The sequence below is a fragment of the Hirundo rustica genome, chromosome 1 (genome assembly GCF_015227805.2).
Source record: "Hirundo rustica isolate bHirRus1 chromosome 1, bHirRus1.pri.v3, whole genome shotgun sequence".
Taxonomy (NCBI): Eukaryota; Metazoa; Chordata; class Aves; order Passeriformes; family Hirundinidae; genus Hirundo; species Hirundo rustica.
In genome coordinates, this window is record NC_053450.1 from 139,688,461 (window position 1) to 139,715,134 (window position 26,674).

Consider the following 26,674-nt stretch of genomic DNA (forward strand, 5'->3'; position numbering starts at 1 on the left):
ACAGACTACATTGGATGTGATGGACATGGTCATGCTCTGTTGGCCGGTGGCACGTGATTTGGTTTGAAATGACAGGCCTCAGCAGGACACCTGGAGGAAAATCTTCACTGTGATAATGTAGAGGACAACCTCTGCAACAGAGGCCTAATGCTAGTTCCCTCATTCAGTACCTTAAAGATTGACTTGAGTCTGAAGAAACATCACCCCTGCCACACAGGTCCCCGTTACAAGGCAGTGGGCTCGCAGTAGCCATTACCCTTCAGAGCCCTTTTCTGAATGTGGAACATCAGCCCTTTATAGAAGGAGAGCCCTGTGCCAGGCAGACCTTTGGGCTGTTCCAGCCTGGCATTCATTATATGGCATTTGTCCCTGTGGGCAGTCAGGATTCAAGTGGATAAACCAATTCTCTGCTGATGAAAATGACGAAAGCAGTTGCTTACTTGAATTACTGCGAGCAGTAAAAGTGGCTGTGTGGACTTTTTTCTCTCTTTGGTGAAATTCTCTCCTGTTTATCCCAAAAGTTCTGTGAAGAAATAAGCATTGCTATCTTCTGCTTTTTTGCAGTTGTGGCCAAAGTAGAAGACTCTCGCCCAATGCTGAGACCCCCCAGAAGGCCACGGAAGCCCAAAACATTAAATAATCCAGAAGACTCCACCTACTACACTCTAATACATGTGAGTTTAAGAAGCTTTTCTGGGCTAAAACTGTCAGATAATTCCCACCCAAACTATCTTTCTAATTGCCGAGTTCCCATTATTCTTTTCTAATACAGCATAAACCCTTTGGCCACAAACTTCACATTTCAAATAAGACTTGAAATGGAAGTACAGAGTTACCCAGATTGGGGAGCTATGTCAGACCAGTACTTACTTTTGTACCTAAACATATGTACTTTTGTTATGTGCATAAGTAGCATTTGCATTTTCAATACCCAAATCAAGTGCCCTGTCTCCATAGTTTCTTTGTAAGTCACAGGAGAGAACCAAGAGAGGCACAGGTTTGTTTGGAGCTATTTTGAGCTTCTAAATTAGTGCTTGATCTTGCAGAGAGAGCAAATACTAAAATAAGTTGTATTAGTATGCACACTGTAACTTCCTTTACAATGTGTCAGATTGTGATTATGAAGGCATTGGCAAATACCAACAGCTCAGGAGACTAATGGATTTGAGTGTCACTATATATAGCCTTTGGTCCAAGTTCAGATACCGAGTGCTGCTTTCCCCTCTTGACTTCAGTGCCCTTAAATATAGGAAAAAAGGCAAGAAAGCAAGCAGAAAGAGTGAAAATGTAAAAGCAGCTCAGAAAGCACTTCCAACAAAAAAAGCAATTAAACTGATTTGCTCGAGGTGCCTGTATCTTAGTGACCTATTTTAACAGCCGGTGAGAACACAGCGAATAAACTAACCGTAGCAATTGCTTCTCCTTTCAACAGAAGGTGTCACCAGGGCCTGTAGGGATGGTTGTGCCTGGCATACCAAAAAAAGACAAATATAGCTTTGTTTTATTCTGAGAGTTTGAAACAACACAGCTTTGGAACGGTGATATTCTGAAAAGAAATTACATTCTTAAAAATAAATTTGCAAGTAAGAATAAAATTTGTTTTGTGAAAGCAAGATTGGTGAGATAAAGGACTGAAAAGAAAAGCATGACACAGAATCTGCATTTGGAAATTTCTGAGAAGGGCAATTCTGAAGTAAATGCATATCTAGGAAACTAAGACTATAGGGTCAGGAACGTAGTACTTTCTGACAGCTCATCTGCTACACGGCCAGCTCCATACCAGAAAACAGCCATGGCATCAGTGCAAACAAAAACTGCAGTGGCGCCAGGAGATTTTTAATCCATTTTTTAGCAGCAGCTTTTCAATGTATTAATCAAAATTACCTCCCATGAGTTATATTTTCAAGAAAGTGTGAAAAAGAGAAACCTGTCTTCCTGACATGAAGTTCACTGGTCAGGGAAAGGTTCAATGTGGATATCTATACACTGAAGCTTAGAAAGGAGACCTACTAGTTGTTAAAGTCTTAGATCTTGGGTAAGTCATTAAACCCTAACTTTAGATGGTTGTCAGCTTTAGAGGGCAGTCCACTTTCCCAGCTATTATGGATTTTCTACCTTATTAAAAATCTCTGTGACCTTCAGGCATTCACAGATTATTATCAAGCCCAGATCATATGAAAATGAAGAAACACAATATGAGTGCATTAAAAAAAAAAACCAATAAATTCTCTTTCTTTTGCAAAATTAGATATTTCTCTAACATCATGCTACAGACATTAATGAGACACCTTACATTTTCACACATCTCCTTGCATATCAGATGACCTGAAAGGATATGCAGGTATAAATGAAGCCTGACAATAGCCCACTGTTCATATAAGGCATGAGAATTTTATTTTGGGGCATATTTCTTTCAATCAGCCTATCATTTTGGAATTACATGTCATGTTCATTTTCCTGCATACTGAAGTCCATCAGGATTTCTGATTCTCAGTGACTTTACAGTGACTCAGTGACTAGTTCTAATATGCTTTCACTCCTTTGCAAGAAATACAATTAAGACCACAGACTGCACTAAAAAATACTGCCTTTGAAGTATGATGCATTAGGTGCTGCAACACAGCATTGTTATGGCTGTAGGGATAGAACTGTATTAGAGATAAGAAATCATTCACATTCCCTATGAATCTTCTCCTTTTCATTTTTAGAAATCTTGTATCCTAAAGGTCTTTTGCCAACTACTATACTGTTTTTAAATGGAGCCTTTGTCCATTTTATTCTGCTAAACCTGTGTGAAGACTACATTGGCATTAATGAGACTAGGATTATGCCTCTTCCCACTGCATTGCTTCTATTCATGGAAATTTTCATGGCATCACACTAAAATTGCCTTGGTGAGATAGTGTTACCAACTTCATTCAAACAGCTATAGCTATTTGAAAGTTTTAGATTTCCATTTTCTGTTCTGATCATCATTACTCTGGCTTTTTTTTTTTCACAGTATGGCAACAAATTTGGGAGCAACAATGCTAATCTCATTCTCAGTCTCAAAGGTTCTTAAAAGAGATTTTTCTGGGACATATGCTCATTTTCTATCATTTCTTTTACTGAAAAATATACAACACTCTTCTACCTAACATTAATGAACTGTATTTTTGCATAAGCTTTCCTTTTAGTATTTTTAATTACTTTTTATTTTCTTAGAAATCAATACAAGATGAAAAACGGAAACCAAGAAAAGAAAGGTAATTTTTCTCATTATCTCACAATTGTCGTTCCAGTACTCTAGAATAGTTTTTAGCTGTACTTCAACCAGGAGCATAAAGCATTGAAAAAAGAACAGTAATTTGGTGATTCACAGGGGGACATGTATACAAAGTTAAAATGCAATTTTCATTGACTAAAATCCATTATAGAATTCAGCCATTCAGTTTTCCTAAAACATGGTCCTTTATCATGGTAACACAAGCATTATAATAAGATAAAGTCCACATCAAAGATAGTTCTGGCACAGAAAATAATTGAAAATGCTTAAAATTCTAGTCAAAGCAAATGGGCAACCAGTTCTTTTTTGTCAGCAAAAATACAAAGACTGTCAAAATTTTCTACTAAAAATATATGAGTGTCTGGAAATAGGTAATAAAAAATTAAAACAATAAATATGAACAACAACTAAAGAAGAGTAGCCCTTGAAATTTGTACCAGAAGTGTTTTCTTCCCAGTGTAACTAACCTATTCTGATGGATCTCTGCAGAAAAGAAGGAAGCAATAGGTATATTCTGTCCTTCCGTATCTTAGATCCTTACACGTGCTGCAGACCTGGTTCACAGCTCCTGACATACATCATAGCTTTATTTTATTTGTGTTTCTATACTGAGGCTTTTCTGCTGCCCCCTCAGTGGCACTGCTGTGGCACCGTGTGTGTGATGGCAGCCTGCTCATAGCTGCCAGATGAATGAGCTCTCTGCACTATCCTCGGCTGAGGCTGCAGAATACAAACTCTGTGGCTAAAATAGGTATCTTAGAGGATGTTGCATGGCATTACATCTATATAAAATGTGCTTACAGCTTTGAACTTCATTCAACCACAATTTAAATTGCACTTGATTATACCGCAGCTTAAAGGATTGACCTTATGTCCCTGTCCCCCATGTTTGGTCCCTTTCAGCTTTTTTTCTCATGTCATTTGGATCCTAAAAAAATTTCACACCTGTTGACTCCAGTCTAGGAGGAAAAAATAACTAACACACCAAAATCTAGTGTTTACAACAAAATCTAGTGTTTTCTCTCATCGGCCTCAGTTAGGTTTCACTCATCTTAAATCTAGTTAACCAATTCCCTGACTGCATTTTCTTTCATGTGCTGACTCTATATTAGTGGAACATAGCAAGTTAAATAAATTAATTACTTCTGGTTTCTAACAATGTGAGGATTGAATTCCGAACTTCTCTATTTGGTTTCTTTTTTAGGATATTATTTCTTTCCTTAGCAGTACTAAAATGGATGTTGGGATGGATTTTTTTTCTGTATGTATAATACCCTGGATAGCATTCACCCGACAAAATAAGAGATACCTACATTATTGACACCCATATCTGAACTAGTTGTTTTAGACTCTCTTCTTGTAGTCAGAGAAAAAAATACTCATCTTTAGAAAAATGATTCATCTCTTGCTTAAAGAGATATCTAAAATAGACCAGATGAATTATACCATAAAAATGCCTCTGCACTGAGTCTAATGGCAAGTCCAAACAATTTCAGTAATCTGTGTCTCCTTTATGAATATATAAAAGTATTTAGCATTTCAAAATTCTCAATATCTGCATTGTACAGCAGTCATACTTCAGAGACTGATTTTTTGTGCCAATGTATATTTCTCCTTAGATCCTTGACGCATAAAGAGAACTAATAATGATATTTGGCTGCCTTGGGTTTGTATGTTGAAAAATAATATTGAAAAGTTTAACTGTTAACTTAGTGTTCTTATTTATTGACAGTCTGAGCAAAGTGCTAGATATAGATATCTACTACCAAGAAATTTCATCTACTGACTCCACCTCCAAGGACAGCAGTACTACCACAAGAAGGAAGAGATACCCAATTGAGCGCAGGACTTCCATTTTTCGAGCTACTGAGCGGTAATTCATTCAAAATAGTAATAGGAAAAAAATAAATATTATCTTTGTTGACATAGTCAAAATAATAATAAAAAGAAATGCACTTTTAAGTTACCCATAAGTCTATTACTTTAGACATGAAATTTTGCCAAATTATCTTGCAAAACATACAGCTAAAATTTCCCATCTCAAATTGGGAATATCTGAAATATTCCCCACGCAAGAGGGATGCCAGTGTGATTGGTGTTCAGCCTACCTGCCAGTTTTTGGTTTCCCAAGGGCCAGATGGACAGACATTCTGCATCCCTGATCTAAAATAAAATTAAGCTGAAGCAGAACCTAAAAACTGTATTTCTGATTAGTTAGGGTGGACATGTGCCAGGCCTTCTGCATGTTTTGTGCAGCTAAGACTCCAGATTGACTGCCACCTCCTCCTGCTGTCCTGTAGCAGCACAGGTGTCTGTCGCCTGCATGCACCTCACCAAGGTGGACAGCTAGGAGAAAAAGCCCAAAGGGAGGTTCTCTCAACCTCCTCTCTTTCCCCATAGATTTCACAGAGGGTGACCACTGCCAGGCTAAAGGAAATTCATATTCTCACTCTTGCCAATGCACTCACACACACTGCACGTGCAAACACACATCGATATATCTTAATATAATTGAATCTTCTTGCATGTTCCTAAACATAAGAGAAGCTTGGAAAACCATCTAGCTCAAAGTCCTAAGGGAAATGGTAAGCCTGGGATAAGCATTGTATTTGAAGATGTATCTGTAGTGATAGAAGAAATGTTTGTAGAACATTTAGAATGTAGAATGTTTTGTGCACTTTACATATTTCATTACTGGCCTTTCTCGCACGTAGGATCTAAATTAGTTTCAGGAAAGTGAAGATATGTAATTAAAAGTAATAATATCAGGGAATTATGGTATAGTTCACAGCCATTAGAAAATGTTGCATTTCTAAGGTGGTTAATTACACCAAATCTGTCACCCTGAGGTCTGGTTTAGGTGAGCGAAAGTTTTGCTACTGAGCTTACTAAAAGGAATTTCTTGCCCCTTACTGTTTGCTGCTCTGATTGCAGCCTAAGTAGCCATAGTGAAACAAAATACATGTAACTTCTAAATTTATGGTTACCTCAGAGGGCAGATGAATGCAATTAATAAACATTTCTGCACTTCAGTATCTCTTGAATAGGGTCACCAGGATATAGACTGTACAGCCATTTCAATCTACAGAAGTGAAGCATTGAGTACTCTTTATATAGCAGTTTACCTCTGACATTGGTATAGGACCAGCAGTGGAGGCACCTTAAGTGTAGAATGCTACAATTTTTTGTAATTATTTCAGAGTAGTTTACTCTTTAAATAACTGGGTTTTTTTATTTTTAATCTTGCTCCATGGTAACAGCTGATGCCACATCACTATTCCAGCTGGTCAGAGGTGGCATCCAAAATGCATCTTGCCATCTGAAAATAAAATAAAATGAGATGGACGCTCACAGTGAACTCTGCAGACAGGTTAAATACAGAGCAAACAGATTTATGCCAACTGAAAATCTGGTGCAGTAACCATCAGGCAAATGCTACTGCAAAGCATCCCCATGCTCTCAACGTTTTTATGTCCTTTTATAATGCCCCTTTCATAGAAGAACATGTTGTTCTTCTGTGTTCATCTGCTTCTAGCATATAATGTGTTTGTTCCGAGGTGCCTGCTTTGTGCAACACAGGAAGAGGCCTAGCAAAGTCAGCTGATTTTTTTTCTTTCTCCTTTTGTTTTTCCCCCACAAGGGTGGAGGTTAAGCAGTCGATTAGGAGTGTTTGCCAAGGTAAATGTTTTGACTTTAATTTCTAAAACACTTCTGTGCTTAATCCCTAGGTCGAGGGTTGCAGAAAGACCCCTGGAAGAGAGCAAAGCTGAAGATAATCCCTATGACTACAGACGACTGCTGCGGAAGACCTCACAGCGCCGGCGCCTTATCCAGCAGTTCTAGCTGCTGCTGCTGCTCCTGCTGCCATTTGGCTTTTATTAGCATAATTTTTTTATCATTTTATACCATGTGTTTTCTTTTTTTTTTTTTTTTTAATCTTCAATGTTTCAAGTTAATGTGTGTGTTCATGTGAATATGAATTACTGCGGTTTACAGCCCAACACCATTGCAAAGGGACACTGTCACATATTCTTCCCTAACATAAAAATCAGCTTTCTTTTGTGTACCATTGCTACATCCTAAAATTATTAAACAGCTTAAATCTAGTTTACTTTCCTCAGTGCATTTTTTTTCCATATCACCAGTCTCATCCAATCAAAATAATAATTTACTTTATAGTTCCCTAGTTAAGCTTTCAAATTTCCATGTGCACCTTACTTAATGTTTCTAATAAATTCTTTTACAGGAAGAAAGAATTACAAGAGCACCACGGGGGGATTTCTGCTTATTTTAGTTTACATTGCCTAAATTTTGGGATGACCTGTTTGTGGCAAGTGTCCCTCTCATGAAAATTAATGTATATGAATAATTGGATAGCATGCTATGGCAGTTTATTTCATTATTGATATTACTGTAAAGCTAGTAGCCAGTTTTAAAGGTCAATATTGCATGTATAATCTTTATGTTGGAGATGTCCATTTATGGGAAGTATATCCAGCCCTCTCCTCTGCCTCTGAGCTTTGTGACTAAGTGATGAACTTTTAAATCATGTTTGCTTTGTTCTCATTTGCATTAGATTTTTAGGAATCTTAATCTCTGGGGTTCCAAGAAAGGAATAGAAATACACTCTCTGGTTGATTGCTGCTGAAATGTAATGATCATTCTTAATCAGTTCCACTAGAAATTAAATGAAAATAAAAGCAATAGCCACAGTGTTCAAATTTCCCCCTGATTCCTTATTCAAAAGACCTTATTTCACAGAAACCACACAGATAATTGCAGCGCTTCCTTTCAGGATTCATAATTGCATGTTCCCAGCTGCAAAGCAAGAGAAGGCAAATTTCATGATGCCAGCACAAAGGCCTGGTTCTACTCTGATCCTCAGCTCTCCTAAATGTGACAATTGGCGGCAGCAGTCAGCCACAGGGGCCGGGTTTTTGTCCATTCCCCATGCACATTTGGCCTTTTCCCCAGAGACGGATAACCATCACTTCCTGAACTAGTTTCAAGGCTGTGCACCGGATTAAAATGTACTGCAATGTAAAATTTGCGATAAATTGTTACAATTTTGCAATCTGTTTTAAAGTTGCTTTGTCATGTATTATTAGAACAGTAAATAAAAATATACAAAGCAGTGATAGGGTTGGTTGTGTCTGAATTACACCCAGAACCGACAAAACACTGTGGAGTGGGGCATGAGTGAGCAAGGGCAGGGAACGGCTCACAGCAGCCTCTGGCCGTGGAAAGCTGAAGTTATTGTCTACGTGCAAGCCGCTGTGATGTGGCAACTGGAACAGACTGATTTCACGCAAAGAGATGCCTGCACTGGTTTTCTTCTGCTTTCCCACCAGAGCAGTGTTTTAAAGCATTGAGACATTTCTGTGAGATCTCATGGCGGGACACTCCTCATAACCGTGTGGGTGCCTGCAGGAAGCAGAGAGATGCCGCGGGCTGAACACGGGGCCTGGCTGCGGGCAGCGTGGGGGCCCTGCGTGACCCACGGTCTCGGCAGAGCCACATCCTGATCTGGTGTGGTCCTGTCTCCTGCCCCCAAGGCCAGGGCTTGAAATCCCTCCTGTGCCAGAGGAGAGGCAGCCGCGGCAGGGAAAGACTGGGTGGAAAAAGGAGGTTTGGTTGGCTTCGGAGACAACGTGAAGGGAATGGGAACAGTTGTTCTCCTTCTCTTCCCGTCTGGCCGCCGGGCCCTCTGCTTCCTCGGGGCTGGAGGGTCCCCAGCTCGGAATGTTGCCGGAAGCGCCGGGGAGCGCCCCGGGGCTCCAGGGAGACGCGGGGGCAGCCGCGGCGTCTCGCAAGGTCGCAAGGCTCCTCCCGCACATCCGTACGAGCCAGGACTCCCCTGCCTGCCTGGGAGCGGGAGGGACAGCGGGAGCCCAGCCCCGTGCCGGCCCCTCCACCTGCGCCTTTCCCGCGGCGGCTCGGCCCGACGGGGCGCCCTCCGGTAGCTGTGGGCCGGGCCGATGTGACAGCGGGGGCTCGTGTCCGGCTATTCCCCACCCCGGGACCGTCGGCGGCACGGGCTGGCCCCGGCCTCGGCGCCGCCGCCCGGGAGTGCCCTGCTCGCACGTGCGGGCGTGCCCCGGTGCAAAAGTGGGAGGTGTGGTGGGGGGGATTTCCCTTCGCTTTGTATCTTAAAGGACTGAGGACGCTTCCCCGTAGTCCCAACCTTCCCCTCGGGGTAACAGGCTGGGCCACCGCGGCCGCCCGCCAAGACTTGGAATACTAGCATTCCCCTCCGCTCAGCGCCCTGCGGCACCGGGCGGCTCAGCCCTCGCCGCCCGCCCCGCCGGGCTGCGGCCGCACGGAAGGGTGAAGACGGCACAGGCACCCTGGCTCGCCTTCGCCCCCCAGGGCAGCTACAGCCCCAGCTCAAGCAGCGCCTATAGCTGCCCCGAGCCCTATCGTACTCCCACCGCCGCCCCTCGCTCCTCCGATGCAGGGTGCGGACATCCCTTAGAACAGCCGACGCCGTCGCCGCTGGCGGCCTCAGCGGTCACCTCGGCCCGTGGAGCCGCCCGCCCCGTCCCGGGCAGCGGCGCCTGCGGGGCGCGGCCGCGGCAGCTCGGCGGAGCGCGCCCCGGGGGCGCCCACGGGAGACGCTCCCACCCACGCGTGCCCGGGGCGCTCCCGCCCCTTCGCCTGCCGCCGCCTGGCGCAGCCGCGCGCACTTACACACCCGCACACTCACGCACACTCGCTCAGGCCGCCTGGGCTGCAGATCGCCGCTCCTCGTCCGCCCCGCCGGTTCGCCTTCGCCATGGCAAGCCCCGGCTCCGGCTTCTGGCCCTTCGGAGCCGAGGAGGGCTCCGCAGCCGCCGAGACTCCGGGCACAGGTAGGGGGACGCCGGGCGGGACGGGCCCGACGGAGCCGCCGAGACGGCGCTGCCCGGTCGCCGGAGCCCCCTTTGTGACAGCTCGACCGGCGGGACGAAGCTGTGCGGGCGGCGGGGACCGACGGCGACTCGAGCCCGGCCGGCGCCGCGGGCTCTGCGGGGCAGGGGGTTCCTGGGGAGCGGGGCCGGGGGTCGGGCGAGACGCCCCCAGCCCACGCCCGTCCCCACGGACCCTCCGCTCGATTTTTTCTTACAGCGAGAGCTTGGTGTCAGGTTGCCCAGAAGTTCACGGGAGGGATCGGAAACAAACTCTGCGGTAAGGGCAGGGAGGCCCCGGTAGCCCGCGGCGGGGGCGCGGCTGCGCGCCCGCGGAACGCCGCGGGACCTGCCCCGGGCCGGGAGGGCGGGGGACGAGGGTCGATGCCCCGGTAATGAGGCCGTGTGTCCGTGTCGCTGTCAAGCCCTGCTCTACGGAGATGCCGAGAAGCCCGTGGAAACCGGCGCCAGGGCGGCAGCCCCAGGGGTAGCGGAGCCGAGGCCGACCTGCACCTGCGACAAAAAACCCTGCGGTTGCCAAAAAGCGGACGTGAATTACGCCTTTCTGCACTCAACAGGTAACGGCGCTCCCGGGGCACGATGCTTCTCTAAAACTAACAAGAAAAAAACAGCGGTTCGGTCTGGAAATTGCCTCTGCCCGCGTTGCGCGGTGGCATGGGGGGTCCGGCGATGTCTGGCGGTGCGCGGCGGAGCTCTGCGCCCTCAACCCTGGCCCCCGCCGGGAGAAAAACCGCTCAAACAACAAAAAATCCCGAAAAGAGAAACCCAAGGTAGTAAAATCCCGCGTATTGGAGCCCGCAGCTTTTTCTTTCTAAGGAGCACTGACAGCGTCGACCTTCTCATTGAAGACCCTGCGATGTAATTAAGGTTGGAGGGGAGGAGGGAAATAGAGCGCTCTCCTACTCATTTGCTTTATTTCGAGATATTTTTGCACTCCATCGTTTCTGACCTTGGAGGTAGCGTCTCCGCCAGTGAGTAGATCCCAGCTCCTCGCCGACATGCGCTGGCCAGGAGCTCTCCCGTTTGTTCGGCAGCCCGGGACCCCAAATTACGGGCTTCCACTACCGTCTGGCTTTGACAGAGCCATCGCTCACAAACAAAAGCTTTGTGTACACCGAGAGCCCGTGCGGCATTGCCTCAGAAAAAGGCATTAAATTATCAACAAGTCACTTACATAGGAGAGTCACCACGAAGGTATTTTATTGCGAGGCAAATGACAGTTTTTAGGGTGCTGCTTGTAGCATTTGTTGCTCCATCTTTATTTCCTACGAGATTTGTTTTCCCTTTTTTCTTGTTTCTCTATGCTCACTCTATTAAAACTTGACTGAAATATATTGTGGAGAGAATTGGCCAATTTAGATAGGATCTTGTTATTTCTTCGAAATACAACCTTGCCAATTTGGTTATTAAATTAAAACAAAACCTATTTTTATTGACTACAGTGTAGAGATTTGTAACATAAATGGGAGAAGACTTTGTTCAAAAATCCATGCATGTGGTCATAAAACGAAGTTAACTTTTACATTTTTCCATTCCCAGATCTTCTGCCGACATGCAATGGAGAAATAACTACTATGTCTTTCCTACAAGATGTTGTGGACATTTTACTTCAGTATGTGGTGAAAAGTTTTGATAGATCTACAAAAGTTATTGATTTCCATTACCCAAATGAGCTGCTCCAGGAATATAACTGGGAACTGGCAGACCAGCCACAGACCTTGGAAGAAATTTTATTGAACTGTAGAACAACTCTGAAGTATGCAATTAAAACAGGTAATAGCAATGCTCGTTTTCTACCCTCTATGGTCTCATCCATTGATTAAAGGTGTCATTTCAATTTAGCTTGAAACGTTAAAGATTGAAGCCGCAACTGTATTTTGTCAGCTCCAAGCAATTTCTAGCAGAGACAGAAATCGTTTTCCAAAATGATAGAACACTCCAGCAGCTCCATCTCTGTAGCTGTCAGTGCAGCCTCGCACACCCTTCCCGATGTAAAATTAATGTGTCTGTGAGTCGGAGTTGCCGAATATGCCACCGAGCAGACTTTGCACCGCCTTCACCACTTTGTGCCGTTCCTTTTCATCCATTTCACGTGCGATGCCGGGGCGATGGCCTCTTGCTCCCTGCAGAGCGGGGTGCGGCGGGCGCGGAGCTCGGGGCAGCCGGGAGCGGGGCAGAGGGGAGTCCCTGCACGGGGCTCCCGTTTGACAGGGATCAGCCCATTTAACAGCCGATATCGCGGTAGACGGCCTGTAAATCCAGCTCTGAGCGGCCATTTGCCATGCCTCTTATTTCGCCTGCAGGACATAAAATAAAAAAGAGATTTTAGCAGAACCTTTCGCAGAAATATCGAGGATTTTGTTTCAACTTTAGGCTCAAGCAATAAACCCAAAGTCCGATTTGTTTTAACAGCCATTTGTTGTTTTTCACTGGGGAAAGCAAGGATGGGTTGACTCCTGCCTGCTTGGGGTCCCCCGTTAGTCGTGCCCCCCTGTGGGTTTCGTGGAGGAAAGGCAGCGTGGGGTTCACCCAGGCGTGGGGAAGCGCCCGACTCCGCGCCGGGGCCACCTTAAATAAACTGCGGCGGAGCAGGCAGAAAGCGGAGCCGCAATTAGGCTGTCATTGAGAAATAATAGGGAGTCCGGGGAGCTCTTAGTGGGAATTTGAATTGCTGAGAAATTGCTTAAAAATAAATGTGAAGCAATTACTGAAAGAGACAAAAGGCTGATTTGTGACTAGAGGCTGAGTGGAAAACAAAAATTCTCAGGTTTTGAGAAGAGAACAGAACAGTCCGATCCCGGTAAAGATTGTGAGAGGTCTGTGTAATCCTCCTCGTTTAGGGTGGAAATGACCTTCCGCTTGTTTGGATGCTTGGGTCGGGTGCTGTCGAGATGTTTGTAAAATATTGGATTAAATAGTTAAGTAAATGATTTCCAGAGGAACAAAGTCGATCAGTCCAGTGATCTGTGCGATGTGTCTGGATGGGGCATAGGAAACGTCTTTGCACAGAATAATGTAGAATGTGGGATCTGTGATTCTGGGAAATTAAAAAAATAGGAATTCTTAGGTGATTTTCATCAATCGTTGGGTTTTTTTATAGCCTGTTTTCACATAACAGACCCTTTAATTTTGTGCATCAAAAAAAGACCCTTTAAAACAATGTTACCATTTCTCTTCCTCTCTATAAATATCGGAGGCTTTCACATCTTGGCATTTTAAAATATGTTTTAATGAAAGTAATGTTTTTGAAGTCTGAAAACGGGTGCTGGAGGGGTTGTGAAATGTGGTGGTGTGGTGGGGTTCAGCCCAGGGGATGCAGAGCTGCCTCGCTTGGCTGCTGCTGCTCCTCAGCTCCCTGGAGTGACAGCCCCAGCCTGGGAGGGGGTTCACGAAATGCGTGGGGTTTACACCTAGAATCCTTCGGCATGTGCTTCGGAGTAAAACACTGGAATTACCCTCGGAGGAAGGACGGTATGGTGAGGTTTCTGGCGGCAGCATCTGCCTCCACTCCTGCCACAGAAGCCCCTCGGACACGGCCCCTCCTGGGCAGCGTTTTGCTACAGGGACCCGGGAGGCTGATTGAAAAATAAATTGTATTGCATAGATTAGCCTCACAGCTGGATACCCGGGTCAAGGGATTCGACGAGGCAGATGGCTGATTTTCCGGCCGAGGGGCAGGTGTGGGCTGCTCCCAGGTGTTGTCTGCATGCCACGGCTCACTGGGGTGCCCGGGGACGCCACACTTTCTGCCCCCTTACCAGAAGAGATGTAATTCTTGCTGAGAGGATGTAAAAGGCAGTGACTGCGAATGCAGGGAAAGACGGGTGTGAAATTCAGTCACTGTGTTCTGTACGATTGAAAATGGACAGGGGAGTTGAAATACGAGCGTTTAAAAATGGCTTGGAAGCTCCAGGTAGGGTGTGAGGAGCTGGTTGCGGCCCAGCCTTGCTCCCCGGCAGGCCCTGGTGCTGGCCGTGCACGCTGCGAGGCTGCAAGCCCGGCCAGACTGGTGCTTCCAGCCGCGCCTTTATCCGCGCTGTCGGGCCGTGCCCAGCCCCGCTCGTCGCTTCCCTCTGGGGGCTGCGGGGCCCGGGTGTTCACGCTGGGCATGCCTGTGCCTCAAAGCGGAATGTGTTCGAGGGGGTGTGTGGGGCAGAGGCACGCCCTCAGGAGGGAAGGGCAGGCCTCCGGTGTCCCTGTGCCTCGGTCCTGGTGCTTGGCCATCATCTCCCGATTTACTCTGGGATATCTGTGAATACACTGTGTATTGCTAAACAAGCCATTACGTAATAATCTCCTGTTTTCACCTCGAGCCATTCTTCACCCTGTCATAGTCTTTTTTCCAGTACCTCTTTGTTCAGGATCAGCTTCAACAAAGGAAGTGTATTTCAGGCAGAGGCACCCGGGTAGAGATTTTTGAGCACTTCTCACAAACTCTTCTTACCTGGCCAGTGGAGCCTGTATTCTAAGCAAAGCCCCAGTTTTCCACGGCCATGTAGCCAAGGGAGGAGAGCTCGCTCACGTATGGAGGTGTCACAGGGACAGACAAACCCCTGCAGCTGGGGCAGGGGTCAGGCTGGGGCAGCACCTTCCCTGCCCTTCCGTGTTACAGCCGTGCTGCGGGAGCGCAGGGGGCAGTGTCACAGGTGTGGGCGCTGGGGGCTCTCCCGGCAGCAGCAGCTGCTGCTCTCTGTCCTGACAGCTCTCCATGCGGCGCTGCTCCCTCCGCCTCGCTCGCTGCAGGGTACGGCTGCCCGACCCCGCGTGTGCCCGCGCCTGTTCCTGCGGCGGCTCCCAGAGCAGGTGGTGTGCTGGGAGGTTGGCTTGAAGAAACAAGCGGTGACAACAGGGCTGTCGCCTGGGGCTGGGTGTGGGGCTGACAGAGAACCGCTGAGACACTGCAGCTGCGGATACAAATTCTGCTATTCCCCAGCTTTTCAGTGGGAATTTATTTCCAAAGCAGGGATTTCTGTAACCTTCTTTGAGTCTTCCTCTAGCCCTGATCCACTAAGGGCTTTTAGCTCCTAATTTTCTATGGCTTTCAGGTGAAATTCTTCACCCAGCTGTGATATGGAACCTATGCTATAAATATGGAAATCTCCTTCAAAATCTCTCCATCAGGGGAGGTGCAGTTCTCGGCAGGCAGAGACCCTGGAGCAGGATGGCTGTGGTGGTGGTGATGGGGTGCACATGTGGCTTAGGTCCACCAACCCCACTTAGGTCCACCAACCCCACCCTGAAGAGCAGGGAGCAAGGTCCAGTTCATTCTGCTGGATCTGAGCATCATTCCTGGGTGCTCAGGGGCTTTGGCTGCCTGTCTGGCAGCACAGACCAGGCAGAGGTGGCAGTTCCTGTCCGTGAGAGGGGGAGCTGGGGGCAAAATGCGATCAGGCTGGATGGCAATAGCACAGGGCTGGTCTCAGGTTAAGGGCACAGGCAAGTGGAATTTGCATGTGTCCTCTGCCCCATAACCTCAGCTCTGGTCTGCCTGCTCAGCTTGATTACTTTGCCTTTGTGTGCTGCAGGGTGGGAGCCGGGGAGCAATTCCCCATGCTGCTCTGCCAGCCATGTGTCCATGCCTGATAAGAGGCCACAGGAGACCGAAGATAAGTTTTCTCTCAGTGCTGGGCCTGCATTTCCTCAATCATCTTGCTTGATCTTTTGTTTTCTCTGATGGCAATAACAGTACATTGTCTAAGGGTCAGGACAGGTGTATTCCAAGCAGAGGCTGCCTTCCTTTGAGTTGGATGGCATTTAAGTGATTGTGGACCTTCCATAATTTGTACCAGTAATTATGCTACTTATCAGGGGTTTGCGGGAAGGAACTAGTAAAAATGGAATTTTAATGCTTCCTGTGTTTAATGACTCTAGGCACATTTTTAAGGGAAATTTCTAGGAGGATTTTAGAAAAAAAAACACAGGAGCCAATTAGATTAACCAAGTAAAGAGAATAACAGCTCACTGAATATAGTCCTGTGCATCATTCTGCTGGGGCAGCAGTGCTGGTTTTCATGGCGTTTGATTAAAATCATGATTGCAAGTAGCCAGGCTATTTGTAATTGCACTCTGACAGTGAAGAAATGACAAGGACCACCACCTTCCCTGCCATCTTTGTACAATCATCAGCCATTGAGTCATGTGCAAAGCAGTCACCGAAATACTCCATTTTCTCATTTCGCCCTGTCTATTACAATCATTAGCCATTCATCACTGATGTTATATGTCCTGGCAAGCTTTTCAGATGGTGTCTCGTGTGTGCCTTTCAAACCTAGTCAGGCAAAACCATATCCAGTGACAACATGTGACACATTAACGGGAGCAAACAGCTATTTTTGTGAGGCAGCAATGTGCTAATTTTCCAGGCATATTGAAAGGATAATAGGGAATGTGTGGAATTCATTATTCTGTGTTGAGTATAATTACTCTGCTTTTACTGACTTTGGAATGAGAAAGAAGAGAAATTATCCTGCCTTTTTCAAGAAATGTATTTGCTGCTATTTGCTTTGTTTCATACCTTGAAAGCGCTTCCTTCTTTATAGAAATATGAAGGTAAATATACTGTTCAGCACTGAATAGTTTCATTCAGAGTCATCAGCCTTTTGATAACATTTTCTATCTTATGCAGGGCACCCTAGATATTTTAATCAACTCTCAACTGGATTGGACATGGTTGGATTGGCGGCAGACTGGCTGACATCAGCAGCAAATACTAATATGTAAGTAGAAGGTTTTTTATTTAATACATAGATATTTAGTACAATTTCACAGTTATGCTCTTAAACTCTAGTTTCTGTTTCTGAGTGAAAGAATAATTTTATGTTAAAATTGCTGGGGGAAAATTATCTGCTTTTAAAATGGTTACAACAGTTATTTATAGAAAGACTTTCAATGTTGTCCTGCAGGCTGTCATTTATAAAATTTCATCATTGTGATATGACGTTGGTCGTGCTACCTCCCAAAAGCACACAAAAAGTATATCTACAGATTAGCATTTTGCATGCATAAATATGTAAAATGAAAGGGTGCTGAGTGAGCAGTTGCACCCCTCATTCATAGAGGGGTTACACACAATCCATACCTATAGCCAGCAAAGCTATTGCTTTCTGTAAGAAAAAGATGCAGAATTTAAGGTGTGGGGTTTTTCTTCCGCCTTGGGATTAGGAAGCATTTTTGTGTACTTGCTTAGCTTCACGCACTGTCTGGCCATTATGAATAGGATTGCTGACATGTGCCTCCAGACATGTGCACAGGTTTGTGCAGGCAAAGGGGCTCTGCCCAGCATCTCCTGGATAAAGGGCAAAGCCTTGGACCTGCAAGAGGTGGGCAAGATTTTATGCACTGAAGTGGGTAGAAAACGGATTCTCAAGCACTCCCTGCATTTCTCCTTCTAGACATTAGATGTCAAATCAGAAGGAAGACCCTTGCAAGCATTGTGAAACAGAACTCTACCCAGTATAAGATAGAGTATATTTTGGCTATAACGTAATGTAATATTGGAAAAAGATGTGTTAGTGTTGTAGATGAAAGCATTAAATATGGACATTACTACATTTCAGGTTCACCTATGAAATTGCTCCAGTGTTTGTTCTTTTGGAATATGTCACTCTAAGGAAAATGAGAGAGATGGTTGGCTGGCCAGGGGGCTGTGGCGATGGGATATTTTCACCTGGTACATGACATTTCAAGCTTTCTCTATTTTTCAGACTGTGGTATATGACATCTCCTGTAGCTAAAGAGTAAATATAATTAAATATGCATGTTCGAGAGGACACTTGCTAGTAAACACCAGTGGCCTCTTTGAGATAAATATTGCATGTCTATGAATTTCAGGGATGTGATTATGAGGGTCTGTTAGAGCAAATTGCACTGCATGATGAGCATCTGTAATGGCACATGGGAAACATAATGAGAAGAGACATTTGCCTTACAGTTTTGCTTGGCCCCCACTTTTTATGGATTCCATGAAATAGAAAGACTGTTTTATTAGGAACGGAGGGAAGAAACACAACAAAGCTCTCCATCACTGCAGGGGAAACTGGAGCAAACAGGGAAAGACATAGCATCCCCTCCAGCATTAGCAGAGTCAGTAAGACCCTGCCAGCATTAGAGCATGATGTTAGCTTTCCATGTGAAGCTGACCTGTTTTTCTCAGTGGGGTACTTGGGTGGCTAGTTTATTTGAGTGTTTATGTGCTTAGAAATCTGGTTCCTTCAGGGCAAGTCAATAAGATAAAAAAGTTAGTGTAGAGAAATCATTGACAAACATTGTTAAGACTTTTTTATTTTTTTAATCATTCCACTCAGTCTTTTGATTTATGCTCTTTGTCACCTCTTCTCTGACTCTGTAATTCCATTGCTCAAAAGTTTTGGCCTGTCTATCTTACCAAATTGCAAAATACTGAAAGAATTTACATTGGGTATGACATCTTGGCTTGTCAAAAGAGAATAGACTGTTAGCTGTTGAAGAGGGAGCCTCTCTGGAAGGAAAGTTAGTTGACCTAATGGAGATAGAAAGAGTGCACTCTTGAGTAGAAGGCCTCACTGATAACAACCTAGGACGTTCAGCTCTCCAAGGCCATGAAGGTCAGGCAAGACTCATCTTCAGCTTCTCACATCTGAATGCACACATGGGAGGTGGTGTGGGAGTTTTATTCTGGCCCTTTCCACAGATATAGAGAAACAGGTGAGAAGAATTGACATTGCTTTTTCGTGAGTTCTTACTTTAAAAGCACTGAGAGCAAAAGCTCTGACAGCTTTAATTGTGGTACTTAGAGATCCCCCTGAAAACCTTGGCTTCCATCACACCAGGCATCTAAGTGTGTATCATGAGCCCAGGACCAAAGTGAAAAGTTGGAAACTGAACAGCGGTTGGTTACCAACGCTGAGCTGGCTCAGTACAGCTGCTCTTGGTTCTTCCCCTTCCCACTGGGCTGGTCAGCGACCTGCAGGGTGAGAGAAGAGCAGCAGCAATAGCAGTGCTGCCCAGCCAGCTCTGGAGGGCACAGCTGGGCATGGCAGCAGGACGGGTGAAAGGCTCAAGTGTGTGTGCCAGGTCTGCCCAAGTCTGGCAAACTCAGCTAGAGGTAGTGTGAGTCAGGAAAGGTGTGTGCCTCAGGAGGAGCTGCTGGCACTGCCAGGGCTGTGAGAGGTGCTGCCTGGCACGGGACCAGGGTGTTGCTGTCAGAGCTCACTTCATCGAGCTGAAACCTGTGTGGGGACAAGCTCTCTGGCAGGCATGTACCTGCACTGGCACTTGCAGGGTTGCTCCCTCTCATTCTTTCTTTCTCTGCAATTTCTGGTTTGTGCAAAGTGCATATTTCTAATTTTCTTTCTTAAGACAGCAATATTCAGTGTGCAGGTTCTGCTTAATTAGTAAATAATCAAAATAATTTCTGTGCTGTCTTCTTACTTCATGGCTTTTGCTGAAGACCTTCCTGTTGCAAAGAAAAAGTTCTTTCTCTGCATTCACTGGAATGAAATGCACAGTATGAATACATGTGAAGCGTAAAAGCCTTACTACTTTCTCCAAATTCTATAGGTGTGTTTTGTTAGCTGCAGTTAACTGTGAACACAGCTATGAACTTAAAAGCAGATTGCAGGCTTATTAATAAACTTAAGGTTAAATGACTAATTAATACTAATAGGTATTGAAGAAACTTAACATTTCAGTCTTGTTTCTTTTGACACCGAGCCAATTACTTTGGACAAGATAGGCCAAATTACTTCAACTTAGTCCAGTCACCTAAATCATCAATAGCAGCTCTTTGCATGACATCTGCATTTTTTAGGGACAGATACCTGAGCATTTCCTCTTAATCTTGCCATTTCTTGTTTTGTCATTTCTGAAGAGAGGTGTAGAAATACATTCACATCTCTCAAGATAGTTGAAAGGGGAGGAAAAACCTGAGTGTGTACTGACCCATATGCCAGCAATGCCATTTTTCTGTGGCATTTTCCCTTGGATTCACAGGAGGGCCGGTGAGGTCAGGGAAAGCCCACAGCAGGGCAGCCACTGCAATAGCAGAGCTAGGATTCTGATTAGAAATGAAGGGCACAGGTTGTGTGGGCTGTGGAACAGTATGTATCTCCAGTGGGACTAAACCAAATCTTTCAAAAGTCAAAACAATGTTAAATTTTCCAGCACAGATACCCAACAGTACTTCCTTCATCTGCTCAAAGGGTGGATTTTATCTTATCTCACTTTGGCTGTCCAAGAATTGGGTGTCTACCCTGGGCTACTTACAGCAGCTCCTGTGTATTCGAGGGAGAGTGGGGGATGCGTCTGCTGGGCAAGTTCCACCTAGCACAGGCAGCTGCCATAGGATGAGCTGAGCCATCCTCTGGAGGTGCACATCCTGTGCTCTTCGCTCCATTTTTAGATGGATGACTGTTGCAATAGTTGAACTCCATCTCACCAGCTTTTCAACCTCCTCATTTAAAACCTTTGCTTTATATGAATACATGTGCATAAACGTGGAATATAATCAATTTCTGTGTATATATATGTGTATATATACACACATATATGCGGGATAAACCTGATGGATTTCATGTATGCATGTCTATCTGTATGTTTGTGTGCATACAAATGTAAAAGTTCTCAGCTTCTGCCTCAGGTCCTGCATTATATTCCCATTGTGCTCATGCAGCATTAATGTAAAGCCAAACATTGCTCCGCTGTAGACACACAGACTCAGTTTGTAAAAAATCTCAAAAAGGAAAAACAGACCACTGCAGAGCTGTAGATCTGATACCCATCTTGCAGTAGGTTAAACAGCCATCTTGGAATGGCTATTTTTAATGAATGTATGTATGCCAGTGATTTTAAGGCAAGTGTTAGGGACATTTAACCTTTCCCCCTTGTTCCTGTCAGAGGACAATTAAAATGGAAAATATTGGTTAGAATGACCCATTTTTCTTTCTCTTCCCTCTTCCCCCTCCAGTTATCCAGAAGATAGTGGCTGTTGGGTCTCAGTGGGTGGGTTTGCTCAAAGCTGGGGCGTAAAACACCACCCCAATTTAGGAGGGGAGAACACAGATTAGGTGGCACTTGGAAATCCCTTAGGAGGTTGCCTTGTGGGGACATCTGCTTAGGAGATGGAATAGAGTGGGATTATGTATTGATGACACATGGAAAGCTAAGACTGGGGACTGAAGGAGAGATGGTAGTTAGAGTGAGGGTGAAAGGAAGTGCCAGTCATTTTTTGCAGGGGTACTTTTTGCATAAGTTGTTATTTGTGTGTAGTATATCCTGTTATTACACAGCCCAGCTGTGTGGAGCATCAGGAAAAAGAATCTGTGTTTCTGCCATGAGGCAGAGACATTATCGTTAGAGTTAGAAAAACTGTAGCAAAACTTGTTTGTTCTGAAATGATATTACAATGAATAGAAAAAGTAACAGTATATTACTGTGGACTCCAGGTGGTGCCATATCTAACATGTATGCTATGTTGATTGCACGTTTCAAGATGTTCCCAGAAGTTAAAGAAAAAGGAATGGCAGCTATTCCCAGACTGGTTGCCTTCACATCAGAACATGTATGTGTTTCTGTTTTTTGATATCTGTTACATCTGCTTGTATGAATTTATGATGTAGAAAATAGCTGAACAGGAATTTGTTGACAACTGTCTTCATTTCTGTTATTCCTTCACTGGGAATAAAAACGTGCAAAGAGGCTGGCTTTTTTGATCTATAGAGGGATGATCTCTGCACTTCTCTGTGGCTGAAATCCAGGCAGAACAGTCTCTACAAACCACTGCCAATTCTTTGCTCTCACTTGTGTCTATGTAAATGTTGATGTGATTGGTAAGGACCACATCAAACAAGGAGAGATCTTCATTGGGCTTCAGCACTTTCTGCCAGGAATGTCATCTGTTTGGGTCACTCTGAGGCAACAGAAAATCCTTTTGAGTCAAAATCTTCCCATGTGAAACCACTCCTGCCGTTACTTAATGAGAAGGTGATAACATACATGAAGACAGTCACATGGCAATGCTGTGTGTGTGTACCGCAGAGCAGCTGCAGTATTTGTTGGGCAGCTGGGCTTCACTGTGAATTTCTGCCTGTGAGCAAAAGCTTCAGCACACAGGGCTTCGTCACAGGCTCTGCTGGGACCTGGTGGTGCCAGAGGCGAGGGGAGGTGGGCACAAGAGAACAGGAGTAGTTCTCGTGAGAGAGTTCTTTGCTCTTGTACATGTACAGCCATACGGAAGTCTCTTTTGGGGGGGTTGATTTTGGCTTTCTGACCATTTAAAACTCCTTGCAGCTTAGAGTGGAGAATGTGGGTGAAGGAGGAAAGGAAATGTTTATCCCCAGGAGGAGCTGTTGTCAGGCTCCATTGTCCACTTGTAAATTTGTCACCATCTGTGTGGGCTCAGCCAGAAGGGACTCATTTGTGGCCGAGGCTCATCACGATACTGTCCATGTTAGGTAACAATGTCCTCCTGGTGCCTATTTTGGCTTACCATAGAATGTGCTTCCATTACATGCAAGTGTGAAGAACAAAATACCCTAAAAATTGATCACAAAAGTGCAGGCGGAAATCTCTCTGAGGATGCCTTTCATAGCAGTAGGATGGGATGAGATGCAATACACACCTGTGGGCTATACATTGCAGAATTCCAGTCCCCATAGCAGTCAAAGAGGACAGTCTACAGATGAGTAGCAACTTTCCAAAGCTGCATGTAGAACTAGAGATACCTTATTCATATGGAAGTAACAAGCCTAAGTCATGCAAATAAGGTTCAGGATGTTTATTTAAAGTAACAAATCCTATTAATCATTAGAGAATGTAATTGTTTTCATAGCGATGGAGTGTTAAACAATGACCCAAATTGTACTATCAGTCTGAAAATAATGAAATGAGCTTTAATAATTGTGTTTTCATGCCAGGGAAGAAGCAGTTCCCTTAGCAAATTAAACATTCAAAAATCAAATATACTAGAGAATTCACAGGACGGCATCTGAAACATATTACATTCTAAAAGTATCTTGAGATTGCAGTTTTGTCCCCTCCTCAATCAAACTTTATAAAAAGTATATTCTTCTAGAGAAGTTAAGAAACTGTGCTAAGTGAAGATAGGACCCTTTAACCCTTAATTGCCCAAAGGATATGGGCTCATGGTTTAACCCTCAAAACAGCAGAAGTTGTTACAGAAATTACAGAGGCCTAGAAGTACAATCCTTATTAAGATAGGGAGTGTCATTCAGGACCTGAACAGACACTTAAGATATGAAAATGTAATTTGTCTCATTTATCACATCATTCTGATGATCTACCTACTTTTAGACTCCTTGGCCTGACTGACGTTTCCCTCTGCCACAGTTCGATGTTCTTGAAAGACAGTGACCGTGGAACAAGCAGACTGTAGAATCATATAACACCCTGATTTGGTAGGGATCCATCAGGATCATCAACTCCAGTTCCTGGCCCTGTGCAGGACACCCCAAGAATTACACCATGTGCCTGAGAGTATTGTCCAAAAGCTTCTTGAACTCTGTCAGGCTTGGTGCTGGTGACCACCTCACTGGAGAGCCTGTTACAGAGCTCAACCACTTTCTGGGTGAAGAACCTTTTCCAGATATTAAACTTAAGCCTCCCTTGATTTTTAGGGATCTAACTGGAGCAGCAAATCCATAGTATCATTTCCCCATGCTCTGCATGCATGGTGGGATAGTAAACAAAGCTTAAAGTAACTGTATGTGTTCAGAAATTCAAGAGATTTTGGTTTTGAAATTTTCAGTCAGACACAAAGATTTCAATGTCATCAATTCTCGGTGAAGAATTTCAGCATCCCAGATGAGACTCTATTTTCATTACTACCAGTCTAGAGCTTCCTGTACTATAAATGAATGAAGTTGTGTCACAGTTGTCACCACTACTACTGTAATCAGAATGTCTCAGTCTGATGCCATGAAAGCTGCCAGTGGGGGAGAAGGGAAGGGAGGAGTAATTCAGAGCTTTTAAGTAATGACCTCCCTAATTTAGGAGTGCATCATGTTCCAAAATTAGGAGCCTCAGTCTCTGCACAGCCAGTGAAGAGAAGCACCTCTGGAGAGAAACTCAGAGCATCCAAATTAGAAACCTAAATATTCCTTAATTTAAATGCTCTAAATCACTTTTGGGACAGCTTTGCCTACTTCTGTGCACTGACCATATAGAGCCTCCTCATACACACAACCTACATTTGGTGAAATAGGTCATGTGATTATTCCAGCCATGCACGTTCCCAGCCAGCAAGTCTTCCCCAAGCCATAACTTAGCACACTCTGCTTCTGTTTGTTTCTGTTTCACCAGTGATGGTGAAGTACCCTGCAACTACTCGGGTTGGATTTCCTCAGGTTAATTTCACTGAGATGCACTTGCACTCAGGATTTAATTCAGTCCTCTGTATTCATCAGGACATCATCGGTCTTCTTTAATTTGTACTGGCACAGGAGCAGTGATGTCCTTCAGGGCAGCTGTGCTGGACTGCACATGATGCAAGAGACCTTGACTCAGAGGGGAAAAAGTGATGGATGCCAGTTGTAAAAACCTATTTCAGTCTATCATTTCACACACAATGAAAAATCTAAGTGAAGGCCTCCTCATGTGTTCCAGCATATCAGCTTTAGGCTGCTCTAGCTGTTCAGAGGAGTCCATCCCTTTTTCAGCATGGGGAAAGCTGCTGGAAGGGATAGCTGCCTTCTCAGAATATTTTCATTGTTCCATTTGTCTGTCAGGCAAGACCTGTTAAATTTTAACCCATTCTCTATTGTGATTTTGACGTGCTCAACCACCACTGTCTTCAAGAATATTCAATAGTAGCTGGAAATAGTATAGAGTAGGGATTACACCTAGCAGGCAAAAGGACAGAGTCATGCTGCCCTGAGGAGGAAAAGTGTGCAAAGTGTTAAGTTTAGCTGTAGAGAACTAGGGGGTTCAAGTCACAAAACAGCCTTTGGCCCTTTTCATTGATAGTAGGAAAACAGCTTAAAGAGACTTGCAAATTTCAAGCACAATTGATTAATTAGGGATGGTGTGGGCTTAATCCACAGTTCAGAGAATGAAACAAAGGCTGGTCATTATTGGAAAGACAGAAAGTTTTTCATCTTCTCTGTTCTCCAACCCAGCAAGACTGTTTTCATGTAGCTCACAACAGCTTTCTTACTTTCCCACTCATCTAGAAGCCCCCGAAGAAGGAACATCTTGTGAGGTGCTCAATGAGGGAATAGCCATGGCTTATCATAGGCTTTATCATAGGCTTAGAAAACAAAATGCAGAGTTAAGAACTGGCAAGTGATTGAGCCTGATCTGGCAATAAGGGACCTCTTCACCCAGTTAGAGGCCACAGAGGACACAGAAGAGGCTCTCCTTGCCTCTGGCATCTCTCCATCTGCACTGCTCTTGTGTTGAAAGAGCTGCTGCTGAAGACTTCACTAGGAGTGCAGCTTTGGCATGTTCTGACTGAAGGGGGGCCCTGCTGCCTCTCCAGGTATCAGCACTGCAGACAGCTGCACACACTGGGAGGAACCTCATCATCTGGATGAGCACTGCGAGAGGTTCCTTGTCTGGGGTGGTAGGGGAGCACCCTCCCAGCAGCAGCGCACTCAGCATCCACACAGCAGCCAGGTCAGAGGAGGCAGTTAGCAATAAATCACCTCTTCATCTTCGTGCATGCTGCTTTCCCTTTGGGATAAGCCCCATTTGTTGCCGGGAATGTGTCAAATTATTCCAGTATCTGTAGGAGAATAATGGCTTTGGGAAGCTTTAATCTGAACAGTTTCAGAAGCCTACTATCAAGCTTCTTGGTGCTGATGCAGGAGGAAATTGAAAAGAGATTTCTGTGTCTGTAGCTTGATAGACCATTTCACACAGGATATGGAAGATTTTGGGTTGGCTTCTGTGTAGAGTGAATGAAAATCTGATCTCTAGTCTACCACTTCCATGAGATGTAGTGCTGTCCTCTGTCCCTGTGACTTAGGAGACACTTTGCAGAACTGCCACCTGCCAAAAGCTGTCCAAGGGGTGTTGTGTGAGGTGCTGCTTCCAGAGAAAGATTTGAGGAGCCTGGAAATCCCGTTTTCTAATTGGTAGCATAGATTACAAAGCTGTAAAGTACACTCTGGGCATACAGAGTAAGTAGGAATTTGATTTTTTTCCACCTAAGGAAACTTAAAAGCAAACTGATGGATCCTCACATTTTTTTTCTTTGCATTGCTTTCTGCAAATAACTAGAAAATTATTTTTATGGTATTTGAAGCCAGGGGGAAACAGTGAAAATTTGTCCTTATTTGAGGAACAACTTAATTCAGGTAACACCTTTCAAATCAAAGTAAAAGCATTTTCTAGAAAAGTAGGGCTCTGGTGCAGTCTATCCTAGAGGAGAAAATCATCATTTGAGCCTAATCCTTCATATGGTCAATACCTTGTGGCTTTTACACTGCCACAGATTCCTTCTGAACTCAGTGCAGCATTTCTTATTGCATGCAGTGCTGCAAAACTATCTGCACCAGAAAAAAAC

The 26,674-nt window shown here is 44.8% G+C and overlaps 2 protein-coding genes across 4 annotated transcripts in view; both read left to right on the forward strand.

The window, feature by feature from the left end:
* MYO3A (myosin IIIA) overlaps positions 1–8,281 on the forward strand; it is a 108,237-nt gene extending 99,956 nt beyond the window's left edge. For 2 of the 3 annotated variants that reach the window (XM_040080173.2, XM_040080184.2), the window contains exons 31-34: positions 565–674; positions 3,205–3,245; positions 4,998–5,138; positions 6,994–8,281. In XM_040080173.2, the coding sequence (XP_039936107.1) occupies positions 565–674; positions 3,205–3,245; positions 4,998–5,138; positions 6,994–7,108 (407 nt within the window). In that variant the 3' untranslated portion in view covers positions 7,109–8,281. Of the gene's footprint in view, positions 1–564; positions 675–3,204; positions 3,246–4,997; positions 5,139–6,993 lie in introns of those variants that run through there. The other variant, XR_005703336.1, reaches the window with a different exon arrangement.
* A 1,672-nt stretch (positions 8,282–9,953) lies between these two features.
* GAD2 (glutamate decarboxylase 2) overlaps positions 9,954–26,674 on the forward strand; it is a 40,366-nt gene continuing 23,645 nt past the window's right edge. Inside the window, exons 1-7 of the mRNA XM_040073616.2 lie at positions 9,954–10,116; positions 10,373–10,432; positions 10,578–10,730; positions 11,713–11,946; positions 16,799–16,889; positions 17,730–17,842; positions 21,594–21,709. Coding sequence (XP_039929550.1) covers positions 10,041–10,116; positions 10,373–10,432; positions 10,578–10,730; positions 11,713–11,946; positions 16,799–16,889; positions 17,730–17,842; positions 21,594–21,709 — 843 coding nt within the window. The 5' untranslated portion in view covers positions 9,954–10,040. The remainder of the gene's footprint in view (positions 10,117–10,372; positions 10,433–10,577; positions 10,731–11,712; positions 11,947–16,798; positions 16,890–17,729; positions 17,843–21,593; positions 21,710–26,674) is intronic.